The 20,857-nt window shown below is 51.7% G+C and overlaps 1 protein-coding gene across 1 annotated transcript; it reads left to right on the top strand.

The window, feature by feature from the left end:
- Positions 1–731: 731 nt before the first annotated feature.
- ptprz1b (protein tyrosine phosphatase receptor type Z1b) lies at positions 732–20,797 on the top strand. Its single transcript, XM_029825319.1, has 32 exons — positions 732–895; positions 5,382–5,450; positions 9,504–9,683; positions 11,173–11,324; positions 11,411–11,506; positions 11,587–11,653; positions 11,737–11,894; positions 12,009–12,159; positions 12,406–12,590; positions 13,022–13,148; positions 13,225–13,277; positions 13,443–13,898; positions 13,978–14,131; positions 14,328–14,555; positions 15,843–15,987; positions 16,065–16,156; positions 16,278–16,363; positions 16,942–16,962; positions 17,121–17,217; positions 17,288–17,370; positions 17,450–17,584; positions 17,866–17,997; positions 18,074–18,231; positions 18,314–18,449; positions 18,534–18,680; positions 18,767–18,860; positions 19,041–19,114; positions 19,187–19,315; positions 19,433–19,573; positions 19,668–19,810; positions 19,924–20,059; positions 20,148–20,797. The coding sequence occupies exons 1-32, from the start codon at positions 853–855 to the stop codon at positions 20,289–20,291; spliced, it is 4,212 nt and encodes a 1,403-aa protein (XP_029681179.1). The 5' UTR covers positions 732–852; the 3' UTR covers positions 20,292–20,797.
- The last annotated feature ends 60 nt before the right edge of the window (positions 20,798–20,857 follow it).

The following is a 20,857-nucleotide window of genomic DNA, read 5'->3' as shown; positions in this document are numbered from 1 at the left end:
CCTCTCTTCTCTCCTCCTCTCCTCTCCTCTCCTCTCCTCATCTCCTCTCCTCTACAGTAATAATTGCATCTCTATCCTTCCAGCTTTATCTCCGTTCTTAAGATGAGATTATGCGTCTGCAAACCTACAAACATGCGTGTGCACGTGCACACGGCTCAGCTCAGCCAAGCAGCCAAATAAAAAGTCTTCGGCGAGGCAGATAAATCTCGTTAGAAAGATTTTCCAAAGCCGTCTTAACTGTCTGGTTTGGAGCGGAAAAGGTATAATCTGATTTTCTTTAGTTTTGGCGTTTTCTTTGAGAGATAATGATACTTTAGTCGGGAAAAAAAACTCCAAACGCTTCCTAAATGTAAACTCTTTTATGGAAAATATGATTTGTTGGGCTGTTTAGTCATTTTAAAGCCTAAAGTTGATCTTTGGCATGATAAAGGTGTGTTGGCACAGCTGGAAGCACAGATGTTGTGCTGCTTTCTCCTCATCAGGCCTCCTCTCCACTGCTCTTTCATCCACCTCCTTTGGTCTCGGACCGTCGCTTTAAAGCTGCTTCGCTTTGATGCCCGACATCCTACAGGGACACTGAGACGCTTGTCGTTGCTGAGTTTCTTCGGTGGTTGTTGGATGACTCCAACACCGATGACGCCATCATTTTATGCTCTTTGAGCGTTTCGGAACTCAAAAGGGAGAAATGATGTGAGGAAATTGAGATTTTTAGCAGTTCCAGTGTAAATCTGGACCTTTTGGTGCTGCTGCAGACATGGATGAGGAGCGTCTTTAGCCATTAGCAACGACAACGAGCGTCAGGAAGGAGGTGGAGATGATGCTGAAGCTGGAGAGCTTCCATAACGAGGGTTGATGAAGAGGGAAGAGCTGGAGTTTCATCCCGGTGGAGCATCACGTAGGTGATCATGGAAGGATGATGTGGTTGTTGTCACGAGGTTGCTTTCAACTCTGGATGAGGACCTACAGCAGAGGTCAGAGGTCACCTCCATCAGAGATCCTGATACTCAAGAGGCCAGTCCACACACACACACACACACACACACACACACACACACACACACACACACACACACACACACACACACACACTAACAGATCTGGTACCATGACCCTTCAGTCAAACCCAGAAAGGAGTCCTGATGGTTCTGGGCTCGAGACAGAGTCGGAACAGAAAGCCGACAGGAAGTCAGGGTGTTCCGCACGCCATCAAAGCCTCCCCTGTTGTCATGACGCTGTGAATGGTTGTCATGGAAACACTACTGATTCAGGCTGAATGCTGATGGGAAAACATTTTGATTAGATTCCTCATTGGAGGAAGATCCTCAGCAGCCTCAGCGCCCGATGCTGGAGTGGACACAAAATCAATGTGAGGAGCAAAGAATTGGCTTCAAACAAACAACCTTTATTCAGCAAGTGAGCCCCCCCCCCCCCCCCCCCCCCCCCCACCTTTGAGCCTTTTGGTGTTCCTTCTGAGTAACAGCAGCAGATCTCAGGGTCCCTTAAGATGATCAGTGGCTACACATCAGATCAATCATGACATGAGCAGCATAAACATCCAGGAGTGATGCAGGAGAGCACGCACGCACGCACGCACGCACGCGCACACACGCACGCACGCACGCGCACACACACGCACACACACACACACGCACGCACACACACACACACTCTTTTCTGTGTTGGGATCTGAATGCCATTCCAGAACATCCCACTCTTGATACTGTTTACACAGGAACTCTTTCCAAATTCTGCCTTTGCATTTGTGGGAGCCACAGATCTGTTTCCATCCCTGCTGGAATCCCTGATCCCTCTTTATTCGCTGATTTAAAGCCAGAGGCGAAGACACGAGGACGGCAGGTTTGACTTCCTCTTAAAGAATCTCCTTCTGGGTGAATCAAAAAGGTTCATTGTTCCCTTAAATCATTTAAGGTCAGAAACATTTGTGAAAGAACTTTTTTACCTTAAAATCTGTGGTTGTGACCCTGAGACAAGTGCTAAAGCTAATGCTAACTAGCCAGCTGCTACTGTAATTTACCGCATTTATATGTCAAACATTGTGTTCTGGATTGTGTGAATAGTGTGAACCAAACTGCTCCGTTGGGTCGTCCTGGTCCTCTTGTAACCCAACTCCACCCCCCCACCTCAAGATAATGAAGCACTCGTAACGTGGCGATCGTTGGGCCCCAGATCACCTTTCAGTAGTTAACATTGGGCGCTTTCAGAACGTATTAAATAACAGGACATTTGGCTTTTATTGGTCTTTTCTGGGGCCAAACAGCTCCCCAGGAATTTGTTGTCCCTCCTCCTGTCATAGCAGGCTTGTCTCCTCACAACGTGTGTGTGTGTGTGTGTGTGTACAAGTGTTGGGGGTTTAACTCCCCAGCTGTTCTACAGCATTACCACCTCCATCTCGGGGGCCCCAAATTCTCACGGTCACCTCCAGCCTCGTTCCCGTGTCTTCAGCAGCAAACGGAGGGCGAGCGGCTCCACGTTCTCCATGAAACACACGCAGATGGCAGCGATAGACTTGTTCTATACGGTTTTATATTGCACTCTTAAGTCTGTTGTGTCCCTGCGAACAACGTGGTGCTTGTTTAGAACTCTGGTCCAGGCTTCTCCGTTTGTTGGGAACTCATTGGGTTTCATTTGCTCGCTGAACCGGGCGTAGACACGGCGAGCTCGTATCCAGTCAGACAAACGATGGTGCGTTCAAGAGCAGCAACAGAGAGACAGTGTGAGAGGCAGAAATTGAGTTTTAGATGTTTCTTTGACTCATTGTAGCTGAGCGCTTTATAAGCTATAGTCTGGCCCCTGGAGGTGTGTGTGTGTGTGTGTGTGTGTGTGTGTGTGTCTGTGTGGGTGGGTGTGTGGACAGGTGTCCTATTATGTTTGGCGCCCATCATGACTCCATTCGTGGTCTGAATGTCAAAGCTGAAGACATCAGACGTCACGGCGACCGATCTGAGGGACAAAACGTTGATTCTCAAAACACGAGGATGGAAAATAATTATATAATCTTGTGTGAGACACATTCCACGTTGTTCTTTTCAGTTTTCCCTCCCACATGAATGAATGGGAAAATCAGGCTGTGCAGCTGTGGGGATGAAAGGTTCCTCTGCAGGAATTCTCAGCCCCCAGAGACCTGCTGGTCATCGCCCCTCTGGGACCAGCTCACGATGGGTTAAAGCCCAGAAGATGTGAGGCAGCTGGGAGACGTGAACCATCCAACGTGGGTCCTGATGTGAGCGGGCTGCTGACAGCAGCTTCATGTCCCGTCGGTGTGGGAAGGACAGGTCACGACCCCGCTGTCAACGTATGGGAGGCATTAAAGCTGCCTGAGTGAAGCGGTTCCAAGGTTCAAAGGTCAAGGCGGAGGTGTAAATCTCGTCACACACATGTGGGGGGAGCTCGGCCTGGTGAGAGGATGTGCCTGATGGAGGTCTCAGGTGGTCTCAGGTGTCTCCCTCCTCCAGCTTTTCATTGCGCTCCAGTATTTCTGCTCCCGGCCGACAGCTGTGGACTCAGGAAGAGGAGGAGAGACGGCGTGAGAGCAGATTTTAGCGTTTCGCTCCCCTCTCAGATGTTACACACCGAGAATCTGAGCACCTTCGGAGAACCACAGGTTCTCCCTCAGCCAAACCCTGAAGGATTCTGGTCCTGAGGAACCTGAACAGCCCAGGTGGGTTGAATAAAAGAGGAGGAGTTTGGTGCTGGTCGCCGTCGCCCTGTAAAGCTGTTTCTGGAGAACGAGGTTATCCTGGGAAATTTGGGTCATCGGCTGTGATCATTGTCTCCCCTGCGAACGGGTGTTCTCCCAATTATCCGTCTGAAAGACGGTGAGTCAGTTGCGGACGACGTTTGGCCACACATCCAGCACCGTCCTCCATTAGTTCCTCTTGGCCTGTTTTCAGCTCTGTCTGAGCTGTTTCCTGCAGACCTACTGAGGGCTTCATGCTGCTGGAAGACCTGCTTCCAAGCTTTGAATCCTCTATTCTGGAGTAACATTGGAGAACTGAACCACTGGGACCTCACTAATCAGCCATAAAAATGTAAAAAATGCTCCCTAATTGAATTCTAACTGTGTCCCAGTGTTGTAGCTGCAGGTCTTTTAAAGCAACCAGACCCTCTCTTAAATGGAAAAGTTAGATAAGAACCCTTTAGTGGGATGTTGAAAGCCATTAGTGCTGCTTCAGAGCTCAGCGCTCTTCACTGGTCCCTTTTCTTGTCCCGCTTCCGTTCACGTCCCTCGTCTGGATTTTCCAGGCTGTTATAAATGTCGACATTATGGGCTGAATTTAGAGGTGGCAGCTTAAATGGTTCCACCTGCGGGAAGCGAAGCCATCAAAGGAGCCGTCTCCTGACGTTTATCCCTGCCGGCTTCCTCCCAGACTGCTCTTCTTTCACCTCCCACTTCGATTAAATGGTCATAAAAGTCTGGACGCTGCTCCGGTCGGTCCGGATGTCTCAATCATCCAGTTATTAGCTCAACGGACGCCTTATTTTTAGGGCCTCTGAGTCCCAGCTTATGTACTGAAGGAACCGTTTCTCCTGTTTTTAAACCATCTCTAACTTTCATTTAATTAGCAAACCGATGAGAGAAGAAAGAGTTTTACCCCCCCCCCCCCCCCCCCCCCCCCCCCCCCCCCCCCCCCGAGGCTGCATCTGCATCTGGATTTGATGAATATTCATCGACGCAGAAGATTTTGCAGATGATACAGAAGAGCTTTGTGTTCAGCGTTGATGCACAGCCTCGCGTGCCTTCACACACTCCCACATTGTGTCCTGGTGTTACACCAACAGACCTACTGTCTTCTGGCTATGGCGCTGGGTTGCCCGTGACCTAAATCTGGGTCGACGCAGGCGCCCTCCGCTCCTCCAGAGGTTTTTGGGCTTTAGAGAGAGACTTTATGGTTTTATTACCTCTCAAGTTTCAGTCTCATCTTTGTTGAGCAGCTTCTGTGGTGCTGACTTAGCTTAGCAACAGGTTCTGGTGGATTTCCTGGGTGGTCCCACTGAAAGCTGCCGTTAGGGTGCCCAATAAATGGAGCCAAATATTGATTTTTTTTCCCAGCACCAGTAGTTGATAATGGGGAGACTCCAGTGGCCCCCGGACCTCAGCTCAGCCTCCTGTCGACCACCGAAGATCATCATTCAGAAAACGCTCAAACTTTAAGAGAAATGTTGCTGACAGCAGATCGATGATTCAAATCGATCTCCTGACGTCTCCTCCTGTCGGGTCTTATTCTCAGAGCAGAATTACTGTCTGGAACGCACACACACACACACACACACACTCGCGGCGGCGCCCGACGAGGGGGATTTTAAGGTGGCGTTTGTGTTTAAACCAACACTGATGAGCTTTCTGTGGTTTTCTGATCCAGTGGTGGCAGCAGAGCCGGTGGGTCCAGGCCTGAGGAAGCTCCCCGAGGCCATCGAGTGGTCGTATTCAGGTCAGTATCAGTTTGATGTCTCACTGATTCGCGTGATTCCAATGCAGCCAAAAGAGTTCGGACCGAAGCAGCTTTGATATCGCCGCTTCATGAGGCCCAGCTGTGTGTTCACGTGTTATCTCTCATTACTTCGGTTCTATTTCCTTAGAGTTCTGTCATGATACTGTCCTGTCCTGTTCCTCCCCTCAGCCAGGGTTCTGCTCCGATTGTCTCCATCAAACTGAACAGTCTGAGTATCAGAGGAAATGAAGGCCTTGTCCAGGAACGTCTCCTGGGAGCGAGCCTTGATCCGCCCGCGGCCATATGGTGGGATGACATGAGCTAACTCAGCACGGAGCCCCCCGCTGGGTAAACCGGTGGTCCGACAGAAACAAAGAGTGGACGTAGACAGACAATAATGATCCCAGAGGGAGAGATTAGCCTCTTCATGTTTGGGGGAATCAGGAGGAACTATCGGACTCAGTGGGGTTAAAGAAGCTATTAAAACCTCTTAACCTGTGGAACACACGTCACGCGTCCATCAGCTTTTGCAGCTCTAGAAAAATAAAACACGGTGAAGCTTCAGACCTCCACTGGTTCAGCAGCTGTGTTTAGTAGCTGACCTTTAGTCTAACTCACATGGAACAGCAGCCATACAGGACCTATAGGATCCATACAGGACCTATAGGATCCATACAGGATCTATAGGATCCATATACAGGACCTATAGGATCCATACAGGACCTACAGGATCCATACAGGACCTATAGGAGTTCATTATTGCACATCCGTGCTTTTGAGTCTGTACTTTCCATCACTGCTGCCTCCTTCTCTGGCTGAGCTGAAGTGCATTGTGGGAAACGTCCCTGTCCCGAGTCCACTCAGGTCTGGACTGTTGCGTTCTTGATCAAATGGGCGGAGCAAAGTTTTACAGAGTCTTTCATCACGACGAAAGAGAACTGACTTGGATTCATGCTGCAGTAAATGCACACGCTACTGGAATGTGAGTGTGTGTGAGTGTGTGAGTGTGTGAGTGTGAGTGTGTGTGAGTGTGGTGCCTTGTGTTGTGCACTGAACTGTAGGTAAAAGCATTAACATGTGAAAGAAACACGCTTCATTGTGAGGCACCGAGCAGTTTAGTTTCTGAGTTAAGGGGGGGGGGGGGGTCAGGAGGAGAAGGGGGGGTTAGGAGGGGGTGAAGGGGGGTTAGGAGGGGGGGTTAGGAGGGGGTGAAGGGGGGTTAGGAGGGGGGGTTAGGGTTAGAGTGGCAGCGGAGGAGAGTTGAGATTTTGATTCTCTCCCTAACTGAATCTCTCCGCAGTAACGATTAATTGTAACAGTTTTCTAAATTCTTCTCCTGTTTAAGGGGATTAAAGGTTTTATTTGTTATTATCATGGAGCTGCACCTTCTCAGTGCTGTCCTCATCAGTCCCCTCTACCTTCTCTCCAGGGGGTCCCTGAGATCCTTCTGTCTGGATGACACCTCCAGGGGCCCCATCTGTTCTGAATGTGTGCACGAGCGTGCGCGTTCCTGTAATCCGCCGTTTCCTTTTCTGGCAAAAGTGGGGATCCGTTTCATAGATGGACCGCCTTTGATGCGGCTGCAGCATCGCATCACTTCCTGTTGCTCCTGGGCTGTGGCGGCCGGCAGAGGTGGACGTGCACGAGCAGAAATCAGCGCCCATGTTCTCAGCTGCTCCCAGTCACCAGACATTCAGGCTGCTCTTCTGCTCTAGTTGCTGCTCCGCAGCTCCTGATGGGGGACGAGTTAATGACGCAGAGGTGTGTGTGTGAGTGTGTGTTCTGCTATTAAAGGAAAAGCATCCATCCCTCTCCCAGTTCCAGCTTTTGCTCCCCGCACCACCAGTAAGCTGGTGGCTTCATGGAGGAATCAGGCTCCTCCGCCGCCCAACACGTTGTCATAGTCACGTCTAGACAGACGTTCAGGGGCCTCTGATGCTTTCTTCTTCTTTCTGAATAATCTGACAGATCTGCTCGCTGCTGGTGTGTCTGACGCTCTATTGTCGACATTCCTCACATCTCCCTGGATGTCTGGTGTGTGTGTGTGTGTGTGTGTGTGAGGCAGCCGATCACCACCATTCATAATAGATTCATTCACAAGCTTAGATCTCATCACCCTCAGGCGCACTTCTCTGCATCAAACTCTCTCCCTGTGTGTGTGTGTGTGTGTGTGTGTGTGCGTGTGTGTGTGTGTGTGTGTGTGTGCATGTGTGTGTGTGTGTGTGTGTGTGTGCGCGTGTGTGTGTGTGTGTGTGTGATCTCACTCAGTCTATGGAGACAGCAGCACAGGCAGGTTAGTCAGACTAAAGCCAACAACCATTAGTAATGTCTGACCAATGGGGGCGAAAGGTCACTGTGGATCGATGACCTTCAGGTGACCTCTAGGTCAAGGCCCAGGTCAGCTTTAGGTACCAGGCAGAATCAGGTGTCCCCTGTGATCCAGGGGGGCTCGGCCGGCCCCTCCTGAGACCCTCCGTCCTGGGTTCTTCACACTAGGAGCATCAATCTTCTCCACTTCTCAACAGGTTGTGAGTCCACCTGGGAGTCACGGCTCCACCTCTCAGGGGGGGTTTGGCTGTGGCAGCTGCACGCTGAGAACGATTCAGCCGCTCTTTTAGCTGCTGAATATTTGATGGCGATCCAGCTATTTTTTGCCAGCGGTGATGCAAAAAGGAGCAGACAGACCTCGAGCACCCTCTCCACAAACGAGCGCTCCATTATTCACTTTAATAATCCTGCACGCTCCCTGAACGCCAGCGAGGAGCCTCCCTGGTTTGGGAGCAGGCGGGTGGCGTGCAGAGACGCTTGGAAGACCTTTCCTGACCAGATCTGCAGGGAAACACGTCCTGATTATCCTCCTGTCCTCAGAGGAGCAGCTGGAATCAGCTCATCGGGTCGTTACGTTTCTAGAGGGTGAAATCATGATGCGCCGGCATCTCAGAGACACGTGACCTCTAATGAGAAAAGACAAGTTGGAATTAGAGAGGTGGTTTTAAACCCTCGGCTGGATGCGGGGGGCTACACGTGCACGTGTCTGTTTTGGGGTTAAAACGAACGTGAGGAAACGTGGCTCCAGGGCTTTTCTCCTCCATTCCTCCGACCCGTCGGCTACCTGTTGCCATGGCAGCGCTGTAACAGCGGTGCTGTCGGATGAGGCTGCAGTGATACCTTGACGACCCCATCGAGGGCTCCTGAGCTCACGGACACGTGGAGGCTGATGTGGAACGTTTCCTGTTCCCGTTGTTGAAGCAGGCTGAGAAGGAAACGCTGTTGAAAAGGTCGAGGGAAAAGCCGGTTTAATCGAGTGTGACCAGTTACGGTTACACCATCTGCTCTGACCTCATTAGCACCATCGCTTTTACGCTGTGCTGGGAAACAACACACACACTCGTTTATGGGATGTGGCTGTAGGTAAAGGGCAGATCGTTATCAAGAGGAAGATCCCCCAAAACACCGAGTTTCTCTTCTGTCAGCGGAGCACAAAAGAATAAATCAAAACATGCTGCTGTCATGGCGATCATGTGACAGGAAGCTGTGGAGTCACACACATCAAAACTCTTCTGAGGACAGAAATAGTCCATTCTTCCTCTTCGCCTTTGCTTTTTCTAATTAGGCTGTGTGTGTGTGTGTGTGTGTGTGTGTGTGTGTGTGCGTGCGTGCGTGCGTGCGTGCGTGCGTGTGTTTCCGTGTTTGGCTGATGTTGGTAATTCGTTTACATTATTAATGGGAGAATTCTTGACAGAAGCGACCCCCCCCCCCACAGACCCCAGAACAGTCTGAGCAGGATTGTTGTGGCTCCGCCTCCGATGTGAAACCAACACAGTTCAAAAGAACAGCCAGACGAGACTCGCGCATGTTTAATTCACACACGGAGACACGCAGAACGTTCAGCTGGCGACGTTTCACCTACATTCCCACAATCTGCCCTCGTTACAGCTGTTCTCCTGTCGCTGTCGCCATAGCGATCATCTGGGCCTTCATGGGCTATATTTAAACAAACCTGTGAAGTGTGAAGCTCACCGTTAACATCACCCCCGACGCTCTCGGCCGCAGGGACGCTGAACCAGCACAGCTGGGGTAGGAGGTACCCATCCTGCACTGGGGCCCGCCAGTCACCTGTGGACATCGATGAGACCTTCACCCAGGTCAGGAAGCGGTACCAGAACCTGCAGTTCGAAGGCTGGGAGGAAGTGACAGCGGAGTCCAGCACCATCCACAACAATGGGAAAACTGGTATGAGCTTCTCCTGTTTCCCCTGCGGCAGGTTCTGGTCGCCATGGCAGCGTCCCGGAGGTCAGGGCTTCCTGAACCACGTAGTCGTCTTTGTACTGGCAGCTCAGAGGAACCTTTGTGTGTTTTCACTTCTAACTGGTCTTTAAGGTGGACGGTAGTAAAGTTCTGTAGCCCCGTGACCCCCCCTGTCAGTACACCGGCCAGCTTTAGGGGACGCGCCCCCCAGTTTGAAAACCCCTGCAATAGATCATTTTAGTTATTTTGATGGTTGCGTCGGCCCAACGAGACTCTTTCATCAGTCTTGTTCCCATGTGACCAGGATCCAGACCCTCTTTAGAATCATCTCAATATGGCGCTTTGGTAACATCTCTGTTACTGTTACTTTATGGATGTAGCGTTTTTCTAAAGGTCAAAGGTCAATTTTCAGCTGAGGAGCAGCTGTTTCCAGTGTTTGAGGCCATAAAAATAGATACATTTGTGCTGCCGCAGAGACATTTAGGATCCAATAGCAGCGCAGATATTGTTCCAGGATTCTGCTGCCACCACTGAAAACACACTTTAATCTCTAGATGTGGGAAGAAAGATTAACTTTCATGATGTAGAACAGAGGTGATTCACAACTTCGAGGTTAATGAGCGGCGGAGGCGTCGAGGATTTAGAGGAGAACAAGCCAGGAAACGTAATTGAGAGAGGGAGGAAGCCACAGGGACAACAGCTCTGAGGGCTCTGGTGGGGGCAGGAAGAAGCTTGGCGTCCAGAGGGAGGGAAGAGACCCAGAAACACAAAAGAAGCAACAAAAGAGGGAGGAATAAAAATGTATCAGGAGAGAAAATGAGCAGCAAAGACAGCGAAATCATCACATCTCTTTAATACCTCCTGTAATAACCTTTATGTTATTATTCTCTGCCAGACAATCTGTTATTTCCATACAGCCAGAGAGGAAATCGCATATTAAACTGATTTATGGTCAGAATAAGAGATCATGTCGAGATTTAGCCTCAGAAACATTTGATGCTTCTCTTTGATGTTGGCATGGTGAGAAAAGTCTGAATAGATCTGTAATAAAAACATGTTAGCATCGCTCACAAGCCGCATCAGCGTGTAATAACCAGCAGCAGTGTGTAATAACCAGCAACAGTCTGTAATAAACAGCAGCAGTGTGTAATAAACAGAAGCAGCGTGTAATAACCAGCAGCAGTCTGTAATAAACAGCAGCAGTGTGTAATAAACAGAAGCAGTCTGTAATAAACAGCAGCAGCGTGTAATAACCAGCAGCAGCGTATAATAACCAGCAGCAGTCTGTAATAAACAGCAGCAGCGTGTAATAACCAGCAGCAGTCTGTAATAAACAGCAGCAGCGTGTAATAACCAGCAGCAGTGTGTAATAACCAGCAGCAGCGTGTAATAAACACAGGGGAGGGTGGATGTCTGCATAATAAAACATTTTCGCTCCTAAACGTTCCGCTCCCGGTCTAACGGTGCTCTGCAGTGGCCATTGCGGTGGACGGGGACTTCTTTGTGAGCGGCGGAGGGCTGAGCTCCAGGTTCCGTGTGGGCAGGATCACCTTCCACTGGGGCCACTGTAACACAACATCCGAGGGTTCTGAACACAGCCTGAACGGGAGGACATATCCGCTGGAGGTACCGAGTTCCAGCCCTCTTTCTTCAGCCCTTTGTGCTCCATGGAGGTCAGGGGTCAGTTAAGTGGCTTTTTTCCTTTGATCCAGATGCAGATCTACTGCCACGATCCAGAGGACTTCCAAACTCTGGATGAGGCTATAAACGGTGGAGGAAGGGTCGCCGCGTTAGCTGTGCTCTTTGAGGTCGGCTGACCTTGACCCCTAGTCCCTCCTTCAATAATTATTATAAAACTTGAACTGACTTTAAATCTTCCTCCTCACAGCTCAGCTTGGAAGACAATGAGAACTTCCAGCCTGTTACAGATGCCATCAACACTGTCAGCAGGTTTGGTAAGTCAAGAGCACCCAACTACTGTTAGCTTAGCAACCGTAGCGTGACCTCAGCTGTAACGTGTGTTTCTCTGTTCTCTCAGGTAAAAGTGGATCCCTGGAGGCCTTCAGCTTGCGGTCCTTGCTGCCTACGAACAAAGATAAATACTTCATCTACAACGGCTCCCTGACTGCACCCCCGTGCTCTGAAACGGTGGAGTGGATTGTCTTTAAACAGACTGTGGCCATATCAGAAACGCAGGTGTGCATCACACATCCTGCCGCTACAGGCTGATTCATGACAGCAACAATCCCTCCAGGAAGTGATGTCATCATCTCGGTCTGTTGACCCGTTTCTGTCTCCACCTGCTCCCAGTTGGAGGTGTTTTGTGAGGTGATGACGATGGAGCTGGCTGGATACGTGATGCTGACGGACTACCTGCAGAACAACTTCAGGCTGCAGCAGCAGCAGTTCGCGGGTCAGGTGTTCGCCTCCTACACCGGAGTGGAGGACGTTCTCCCCCCCAGTAGGTCACCACGCAGCACGATCATCATGTGTCGTGGGCCTGTTCACCTACCAGGGGAACTCTATTTAAAACTAAAGTCCTCAGAAAAGGCAGCAGCTGCAGACACACATGCTAACACCCCCACTCAGTCCCAACATCTCCTCCCCTGTGAAGACTCCTCATTTAAATATTTCATTCTTGTCTTTTTTGCCGGCTCTTTATGTCAGGCTTAATTTGAGTTATTTCCTCTCAACGTTTCGTATCTAGTCTGCAGTTCAGAGCCGGAAAATGTTCAGGCTGATGCCCAGAACGACACGACCATGGTGGTGACATGGGAGCGTCCCAGGGCGGTCTACGATACCACCATCGACTGGTACACTGTCACCTACCAGAGGCTGCAGGGCCGAGACCAGGTCAAGCAGGAGTACAGGACAGATGGGGATCAGGATGTGGTGAGAAAGACAGAGATATTCTCTCCGTTAGCATCCTGTTGTTGACGGGATCCAGATCAATCACAACGATCAAATGGTTTATTGACGCCGTGACAGGTCACTGAGCAGCCAATGCTGCGAGCGTGAGGACTGAATGGATGTGGCTCTGGACCAGCTGACAATCTTTTAAATTCCAATTTGCTTTGTTTTCCAATTTAACACAACTATACGAATCGTATAGATTTTATGAATATATGTGGCGTTTGTGCTGGGTATTATATGCTGAGGTGGCACAAACACATTTGACCTGAACTCATTAAGTCCCTAAAAATAACGAAGATCCCGGTGTGGTGATCATGGAGTGGACAGGAAGTGGCTTCTCCAAAGTAACGGGGTCGCCTGTAAACTAAAGAGAAAGAAGGATCAGCCGCTAACGCCAACATCCCTCACAGGGCGCCATCATCAGCGGCCTGATGGCCAACAGCAGCTACGTGGTTCAGGTCATGGCCGTCTGCACCAACGGACTCAGAGGACGATGGAGCGACCAGATCATCGTGGACATGCCGCAGGAAGAGCCTGGTAGCATCAGCGGTCCTCATAATTCAGACCCTGTTCATTCCATCAACAGGGTCTCAAAAGTTCTCTCTTTCTTTAGAGAGTGATCCAGACGCCGACGCTGCCACCAAAGATTTGGAGGACAACCAGAAGGTAGGACGTGGTCATAACCAGGCCAACACCAAAGAGATGAGATGGAGGAGGGACTTGTAGTTTGGTATCTGAGGAGCCTTCAGCCTGGAGGCTCCTGTCTCACTCGTGTCACCACTGAACCACCAGGGAGCTAAAAACTACAACGAGTCTCCTCCTTTGTCTTAGGACCCATTTAACAGCAGATGGCCAGAGAACCCGAACCAGGTGGATTTATCTCCAGAGGTCCACAGCCCAGTGGAGGAGGTCCCTGTGGAGCAGACCAGGGTTTACCAGAACCAGCCAGATGACCAAAGCCGCCCTGACCCAAACCCACCAGTCCAGTTGGACCCCCGGGCAACTCCCAAATCTCCTCCACGGCCTAAACCGGGTGTGAAGAAGAAAATCAACCAAAGTGGGTCTGAGCCTGATGTGGTGGGTCAGAACTTGGTGGAGGAGGATCAGCGCGTTTCCACACATCAGGGTCTCCCAAACGTGGGCTTGGACGGCAACGGCGCCATATGGGTGAGCGGGTTCACCGAGCAGCCGGGCTTCCTGTTCCCCGTGGCCCGACCCACCACCCCGCCGCCTCTTCGCAGGCAGATCACAGAAGAGGCGTCGCTGTCGGTGACGCCGAAGCAGGTGGTCAGCACCACATTTGGCCTCTTTATCCCATCGTCCTCCAGCAGATGTTGACCAAGTCACTTCTTCAATGTCTCCTCAGGTGAACGACTACAGTCTGCCGGACCAAGACCCCCCTTCTCTTCAGCCGGACATCTTCTCTCCTCCTGTGGAGGACGTGCAGGTCACAGATGTCTTCTACGAAGACACCTTCAAAGACTCTGGACTCCAAACCACTGGATTTGTTGCGATTCCAGGTCAGACTCTTGTTTCTCCTTCACGTGAACTTGTCGTGCACATCACTGCAGCTTCTGGGGTCATAAACATTTCGATCTTTACGCTCTCTCTCTTCCTCTGGAGTCTGGTGACACGTTTAAATGTGTGTCCAGCTGGTCTAAAGTAGCCAACATGCTCTGTAGGATGAGACTGCTCCTATAATGCTCCTGTCCACAGGTGCTGAAGTGGACAATGTCTCCTCGTCCACCCCAGAAGACGGCGCCGCCTCCGTGAACCCACCTCAGGCAGAAACGGACGCTTCGGCTCCCTCCAACGGCTCCTCCCCCTGGGTCACGGACAGGACGGCCCCCAGGAGCAACACGCTCGCCGGCTCTGTCTACAAATCCTTCACGTCTCCGTCTCTGCTCCGGGTTCTGATGCACACCACCCAGCCGATGTTTACAGGTACCGAGTGATCTGAGCGTGGCCACTATGTGAGAGCAGATGAGCTTTAACCATATTTCTGTGGTGGGGAGACGGCTGGACACGTCCTTGGTGCTCGGCTGTGTCCTCTGATGGACCTCTGCTCTTGGCGTAATCACCTCTGTCCACGGTGGAGTTGATACGGACTCTGAATCCCGTTTCTCCCACCTCTTTATCCAGTCATTAACTCTGCATTCAGTTCTGTGGCTGAATGAAAGACGCTGCTGTCGTAAACTCTCCCCGTGCTTGTGTCTTTTGGACAATATGAGACGCGTTTTTAAACTTTTCAGCCCTCAGTTTCTGATTTGCTTGAATGTGAGATGATCCTGAGCTCAGGGCCTGAAGCAGGATCCTCCAGTTTCAGCCTGGAGGAGCATCCTCTTCTGAAAAAGGAACCAACGAGATGGAGGGTTAAACATTTAGTGATGTTTAAAGGAACATCAGCTGTGACCAGAAGAGTGGAGGACACATCTCCAGCCAGTGTCCTCCAGGCTGAGAGAAGCTGGAGTTAAGGCTGCAGTGGCAACGATCCTTTACAGGGATCCTGGCAGTGGGAGGAAAACTGGGCCCAGTCTCAGAGATTGTAGCTCGCCTGAGGATGCATGTTGGTGTCCAGAGAGCAGAGATGGAGAGATTATGGAAAGGGAGAAAGGGAAGAAGGGATGCAGTTTGCAGCCACTCTCAGCACTGATGGGATGGTTTGAGCTCATTTTGGCTCATCTCGTCGCTCTGCTGAGACTTCAAGTTATAAACAGAGCCAGAGGCAAGAAAATCCTGTAAACGTTTATGCTAATGTTCTATATAAGACATCGTTCCGATGAGCTGCTGCCACCTTGGAATGTGGGAAGATCTCTGGCCCAGTTCTGCCATGTTGCTGGTTCCTCCTCAGTCCTGTCAGTTACAGCCTTAAACGACCCATAATTCTGACTGAACCCTCAGAATCTATGAATTATGAATCCCGATGAAGCCAAGTGCTCCACTTACAGAATAAATCACATTTTGAAGTGGAAAACGAAATGAGAGGGAAGGATGATGCTGGCCCTCTACAAGCACAATGCTGCTTTCCCGTTTGTGAGGCCCCGTTTTCCATCCCGTGTCCAGCTGTGTTGGGCTCTGATAAACAGCCTTCTGCCTCAGCAGCAGCAGATGGTGGAGAGCAATAACAGCGAGCTACAAACCCTAATGAAGCAGCCGACACCCGCAGTTCCCCCACCGCAGCACAAATCTCAGGGTTTTTCAAGCTCCGAACGTCCGCTTCTTCTCTCCTAGAGGGCAACAACAGCAGCCACGAGCCTCGGGTGGGCCTGGTGGGCGCCGTGGAGATGGAGACGAGGACGGTGGTTCCGCTGGCCGTGGTCTCCACGCTCACCATCATCTGTCTGCTGGTGCTGGTGGGCATCCTCATCTACTGGAGGTACTCCTGCACAGTCTGAGCAGCCCTCCAGATCTGCACCCTCCCCGCGTTCACGCTCTGAGTTGTTTATTTCACAGAAACTGCGTCCAGGTGGCTCATTTCTACACGGACGATGGCGCCACGCCAAAGGTGGTATCTGCTCCATCAACGCCCCTGCTGCTGGCTACAGGTGACCATACCCAGAACTGAGCTAATGTTTACAGCTCCATCTCCCACAGATGGATGCTAATCTTGGTAAAACCGCATCGCCGTCCTGTCGGCTCACACGCGTCTCCTCTCTTTGGCTGCAGATGATCACGAGCCGCTGACAGTGAAGCAGTTTGTGAAGCACGTCATGGAGCTGCACAACTCCAACACCTTCTCCAAGGAGTTCGAGGTAACTGAAGCCTTTCTAGTCACTGCGGCGGTACCGAGAGAAAACACGAGAACTGGTGGAAAAATAGAGAGGTTTGATTGACAGTAGCTCATCTCCACATCTGTTTAATGCTCTTCCATGTGTCCTTTAACACCACGAACCTTAGAAGCGCTGCTTCTAGCAGTAGGCAGGTATCCAGGGCCTCGAGGCTAGTCTACACTTGTATCTATCATCCGAAGCACTCGGGCTGATTCTACAGCAGCTGCTGAAATAGTTGCACCAATAGGAGCGTCTGCATGAACATCGGCCACCTGTGTTTCCCAGCATGAACCTCCATGAAGCTCCAGATGTGGCGATCGCTTGTGTTTCTCCTGTGTTGTTTCCTGCTGCTGCTGCATAGAAACTATATCAGAAGGCCTGAGGGCCCCAGCTGTTGACCTGTATGGATCTGAAGCCCATATTCCTGTATCTGCACTGACTCCTGGTCTGTCTGTCTGTCCGTCCGTCCGTCCGTCCACCCGCCATCTCGCCCCGTCCTGCTCTCCTTTCACCTTCACCACCATCGTTGTGCTTTCTGCATCCTCACCACCCTCCATTAGATTGTCAAAGGGTCCTTTGAGGTAAGACAACGTCCAGCCTCTCAGCTGCATCAGCTGTGATACCGAGTCTTTCCTGACTCGGCGTTCTAGTCCTGCCTGAGCTCCGTCTGGTCTCCTAGCGCGTCGTTGGCGCCGCCGTGGGCGTGTGGAGGCACTAACCTCGCGTTTCTTCTGTTCAGGACGTGCAGGTGTGCACGGTAGATATGGGCATCACCGCCGACAGCTCCAATCACCCCGACAACAAGAGCAAAAACAGATACATCAACATCCTGGCCTGTGAGTGTCTGTGCACGTGGCGCCCGCGTGCACCCGCCCTCATCCACCTGACCACTTGTGTTTCTCCCAGACGACCACAGCAGAGTCAAACTCTCCACCAGCCTGGACAGAGACGCGAAGTGCGGCGACTACATCAACGCCAACTTTGTGGACGTGAGTGTTATCTGTTGGCCGGCGGCGGCGGCGGCGGCGGCGGCCCAGATACGGCCTTTCTCACCCCCCTTCTGTGCAGGGTTATGAGCGGAGCAGGGCCTACATCGCAGCTCAGGGGCCTCTCAGGTCGGGCAGGGAAGACTTCTGGAGGATGATCTGGCAGCAGAACGTAGGAGTGATTGTCATGATCACCAACCTGAAGGAGAAAGGACGGGTAGGAGCTCGGGACACGCCAGCGTCCACGTCACTGACCAGCAGGAAACACAACATGACACCAGCGTCTCTGGCGCAGTCTGAAACCACACGTTGGCTTTCAGAGGCCACTTTGGCCCATTTTTCACATCAGTCTTGTTACGGAACCAGAATATTTGGCCTTCGCATCACGTTAGTGATGTTTGCAAAGGTCTTTACAGAACAGCAGCTCTTCCATGAAGGGCTGAGAAGAGACTAACTCGATGTTAGCCAGCAGACTGAGGACTTGGCTCTTCCCCACAGACCAAATGTGAGCAGTACTGGCCTGAAGAGGGCCACGAGGAATACGGCCCCTACCAGGTGACCCTGAGAAGCAGCAACACGCTGGCCTACTACACCCTGCGCACGCTGGCCGTCAGTGACACCACGGACAAGGTACCTACTGGAGACCAGCCTGTCCGACAACAGCAGGTCAAAGGTCAACTAGAGCCCAGCGCTTTCTCTCCTCCAGGCTTCTCAGAAAAGAGTAGAACACACGGTCCTCCATTATCACTACACCCAGTGGCCGGACATGGGCGTCCCAGAATACACTCTGCCTGTCCTGTCCTTCATCAGAGCCTCCTCCAGGGCGAGGACCCAGGAGATGGGTCCGGTGCTGGTTCACTGCAGGTAGGCTGTGTGTGTGTGTGTGTGTGTGTGTGTGTGTGTGTGTGTGTGTGTGTGCACGAGGATGACGTGTTGTGTGTGACAGCGCCGGCGTTGGCAGGACAGGAACCTACATCGTGATAGACAGCATGCTGCAGCAGATCCAGGATCAGGGGACGGTCAACGTCCTCGGGTTCTTAAAACACGTGAGGACGCAGCGCAACTTCCTGGTTCAGACGGAGGTCAGTGAAATGTTCTGGGCGTGGCCATGGCGACCTCCCCGGTGGAGCCCTTTCAACAGGGTTCCTCCTCTGACGCTCTTTCAGGAGCAGTATGTCTTCATCCATGACGCGCTGGTGGAAGCCGTCTTGAGCCGCGACACCTTGGTGACCTCTGACCTCCTCCACACGTACGTCTCTGACCTCCTGACCCCTGCAGCATCGGGCCGGACTCGCATGGACAAACAGTTCAAGGTGGCTGCTTTTCAGAGTTCTCCGGAGCTTTTTTCATTGATCGTCGTCATCATGGTTAACCAGGAAGCCCTTTTATTGGATTTCAGCTGGTTGGTCAGCGCCAGGCCAAACACGCCGACTACAGCACGGCCCTGAAGGACGGCAACGCAGAGAGGAACCGAGCCAAGGCCCTGATGCCTGGTAGGCTGCTGCTCATGTTGCTGTGTGGTGAAGCCTGGTGCTTCTGAGAGCTGGGGAGAACCCAGAAACCTCCTCAGAAGACTCTGTGTTAGCCTTTTAGCCGAGTCATGCTAACGTGGGTGGTGATGGCGGGCCGCTGCCCTTTCGCTCCGTAAGGTTGCTGTTTCGCTTTTTCCACAGTCGAAAGATCCAGAGTGTGTCTGACTGCGTCCGAGACAAACGCCACGGGCTACATCAACGCCTCCTACGTCACGGTGAGAGGACGCCGCGCTCGCGCCCTCTTTAAGCGTTTCCTGCGGCGTCTGACCTCGCCCGTGTTCCCACAGGGGCTCCGTCACTGTAAAGAGTTCATCGTGAGTCAGACGCCGCTCAGCAGCACCGTTGCAGACTTCTGGAGGCTGATCTGGGAGCACAGCGCACACACGCTGGTGCGGCTGCCGGGCCCTCACAGCCAGGTACGGAATCCAGGTGGAAGAGCCGCTGACCTGTTGACCTTTGCTGGCGACCTGTTGACCTTTGCTGGTGACCTGTTGACCTTTGCTGATTACTGTTGCTGTTTCTGCGCTGCTCAGTGGGAGGAGTCTTACTGGCCCAGTAAAGAACAGCCAATGAGCTTTGAGGGTTTCACCGTTTGTTACTTGGGGGAGGAGCATGTGTGCCTGTCGGGGGACGAGAGGCTTTTGGTGCAGGACTTTGTGCTGGAGTCCACACTGGTAACACGCACACACGCACACGCACACACACACACACACACACACACACACACACACAGCTTCATGTTTCATTTTTGTCTCTGTTGCTGTCCAGAACAATTTTGTGTTGGAGGTGCGTCAGTACAGCGCCGCCTGCTGGCCGAACCCCGACAGTCCCATCAGGAACAGTTTCGATCTGGTCAACACCGTCCGAGAGAACAGCCGACAGTCAGAAGCGCCGACAGTCGTGCTCGATCCGTGAGTCCAGCATCAGTGGTTCTGGTAGTTGAAGTTCTGGTCTGCCTTCACAGGTGGTAAGTGTGGGAATCTGCGTGTGTGTGTGTGTGTGTGTGTGTGTGAATCACGTCCAGGCTTGGAGGTGAGACATCTGGGCTGTTCTGTGCCCTCACCACCCTGTCGGGTCAGCTGGAGGATCAGGGGGCCGTGGATGTGTACCAGGTTGCACGGATGACCAACCTGATGAGGCCGGGGGTCTTCAACGACCTGGTGAGTATCCACGTGCACGCTCGCCACTGCCAGCAGAGCCAGGCTAACTGGACGAGCTGTGCAGAGTCACTGTGCTGGCCCCCCGCAGGAGCAGTTCCAGTACCTGTACCGAGCCGTGCTGAGCTTGGTGAGCAGCCAGGAGGACCAGAGATCCCTGCGGTGTCAGGAGACCAACGGATCTCTGCCGCTGGGTCAGAGTAACATCACCGAGAGCCTGGAGTCCCTCATGTAGAGCCAGGCGCAACATCGGCGCCCGTCGCTACAGCATGGGACGGCTCCGGCCCGATGTTTCAGCGTCCCCCCTCCGTCCCCCCATCCCCCCGTCCCTCCGTCTTCTGGGCTGAAACTGGTCAACCAGCAGAATAAATTGATGTTCAGACATTCAGACTTTGGCCCACAGGTCAGTGATAAACTAATGAACAAAGACGGTCTTTAGCTGGTCACCGATTTCTGAGTAAAATGCACCAAAATTTGGTATTTTATTAATTTAGTTTTAGCTGCCGATGTTTAATGATTCAGGTTTAAAGCCACGTTTAGGCCGAGTACTAAAATTAATGCTGAAATAAGACTTTTGTGTGACGAAATAAGTCGTTCGTTAAACATCCGAGAGGTTATCGATGGACTGAAGACGCCTCACTGTGCATCATCCAGATGGACAAATATTTTTACTACATTTGTAATAATTCTATTTTGGAAGATAAAACATAGAACGAGTGTCAGATTAGGGCTAGGACTTGGTGCGCGGGCTCCTCTCATTTGGTTTTACATCTATTTATTTATTTCATTAATCTGTATTTA

The sequence above is a fragment of the Takifugu rubripes genome, chromosome 18 (assembly GCF_901000725.2).
Source record: "Takifugu rubripes chromosome 18, fTakRub1.2, whole genome shotgun sequence".
NCBI classification, from domain to species: Eukaryota; Metazoa; Chordata; class Actinopteri; order Tetraodontiformes; family Tetraodontidae; genus Takifugu; species Takifugu rubripes.
The sequence above is the reverse complement of the archived record's forward strand: the minus strand, read 5'-3'. Positions and strand labels throughout refer to the sequence as shown.